Below are 395 nucleotides of genomic sequence, written 5' to 3'. Positions count from 1 at the left end.
CAGCGCGGCCGCTGCTGTCACTGGGAAGAAACCGGCTTCCTTACCCTACAAGGCTGTGTCTGAACCAAAGCAGCTGACGTGCTCCCGGCAAGCGCGGCGGGCTCCTGCCGTGGGGGGGAGCGGGGTCAGGCTGTGAGCATCCCCCGGCACCCAGCAAGCAGTCCCATGTCCAGCCTCCCCCACACCTGCCCTGCACCCCGATAGCCATGGGGATACCCCAGCTTTCCCTCCAACCTGCAAACCGTGGGGGTACCTCCACCTCCAGCCTGCAAACCATGGGGATACCCCCGCCTGCCCTCCAACCTGCAAACCGTGGGGGTACCTCCACCTCCAGCCTGCAAACCATGGGGATACCCCCGCCTGCCCTCCAACCTGCAAACCGTGGGGGCACCCCC

At 66.6% G+C, this 395-nt stretch overlaps 1 protein-coding gene across 1 annotated transcript in view; it reads left to right on the top strand.

The window, feature by feature from the left end:
* SPEG (striated muscle enriched protein kinase) overlaps positions 1–395 on the top strand; it is a 63869-nt gene that overhangs the window by 15902 nt on the left and 47572 nt on the right. The window contains 1 exon segment of the mRNA XM_035901117.1: positions 205–337. Within this exon segment, the coding sequence (XP_035757010.1) occupies positions 205–337 (133 nt within the window).

Source organism: Egretta garzetta, unplaced genomic scaffold (genome assembly GCF_000687185.1).
Source record: "Egretta garzetta isolate BGI_Z169 unplaced genomic scaffold, ASM68718v1 scaffold219, whole genome shotgun sequence".
Classification (NCBI taxonomy): Eukaryota; Metazoa; Chordata; class Aves; order Pelecaniformes; family Ardeidae; genus Egretta; species Egretta garzetta.
This window is presented reverse-complemented; position numbering and strand designations above follow the sequence as displayed.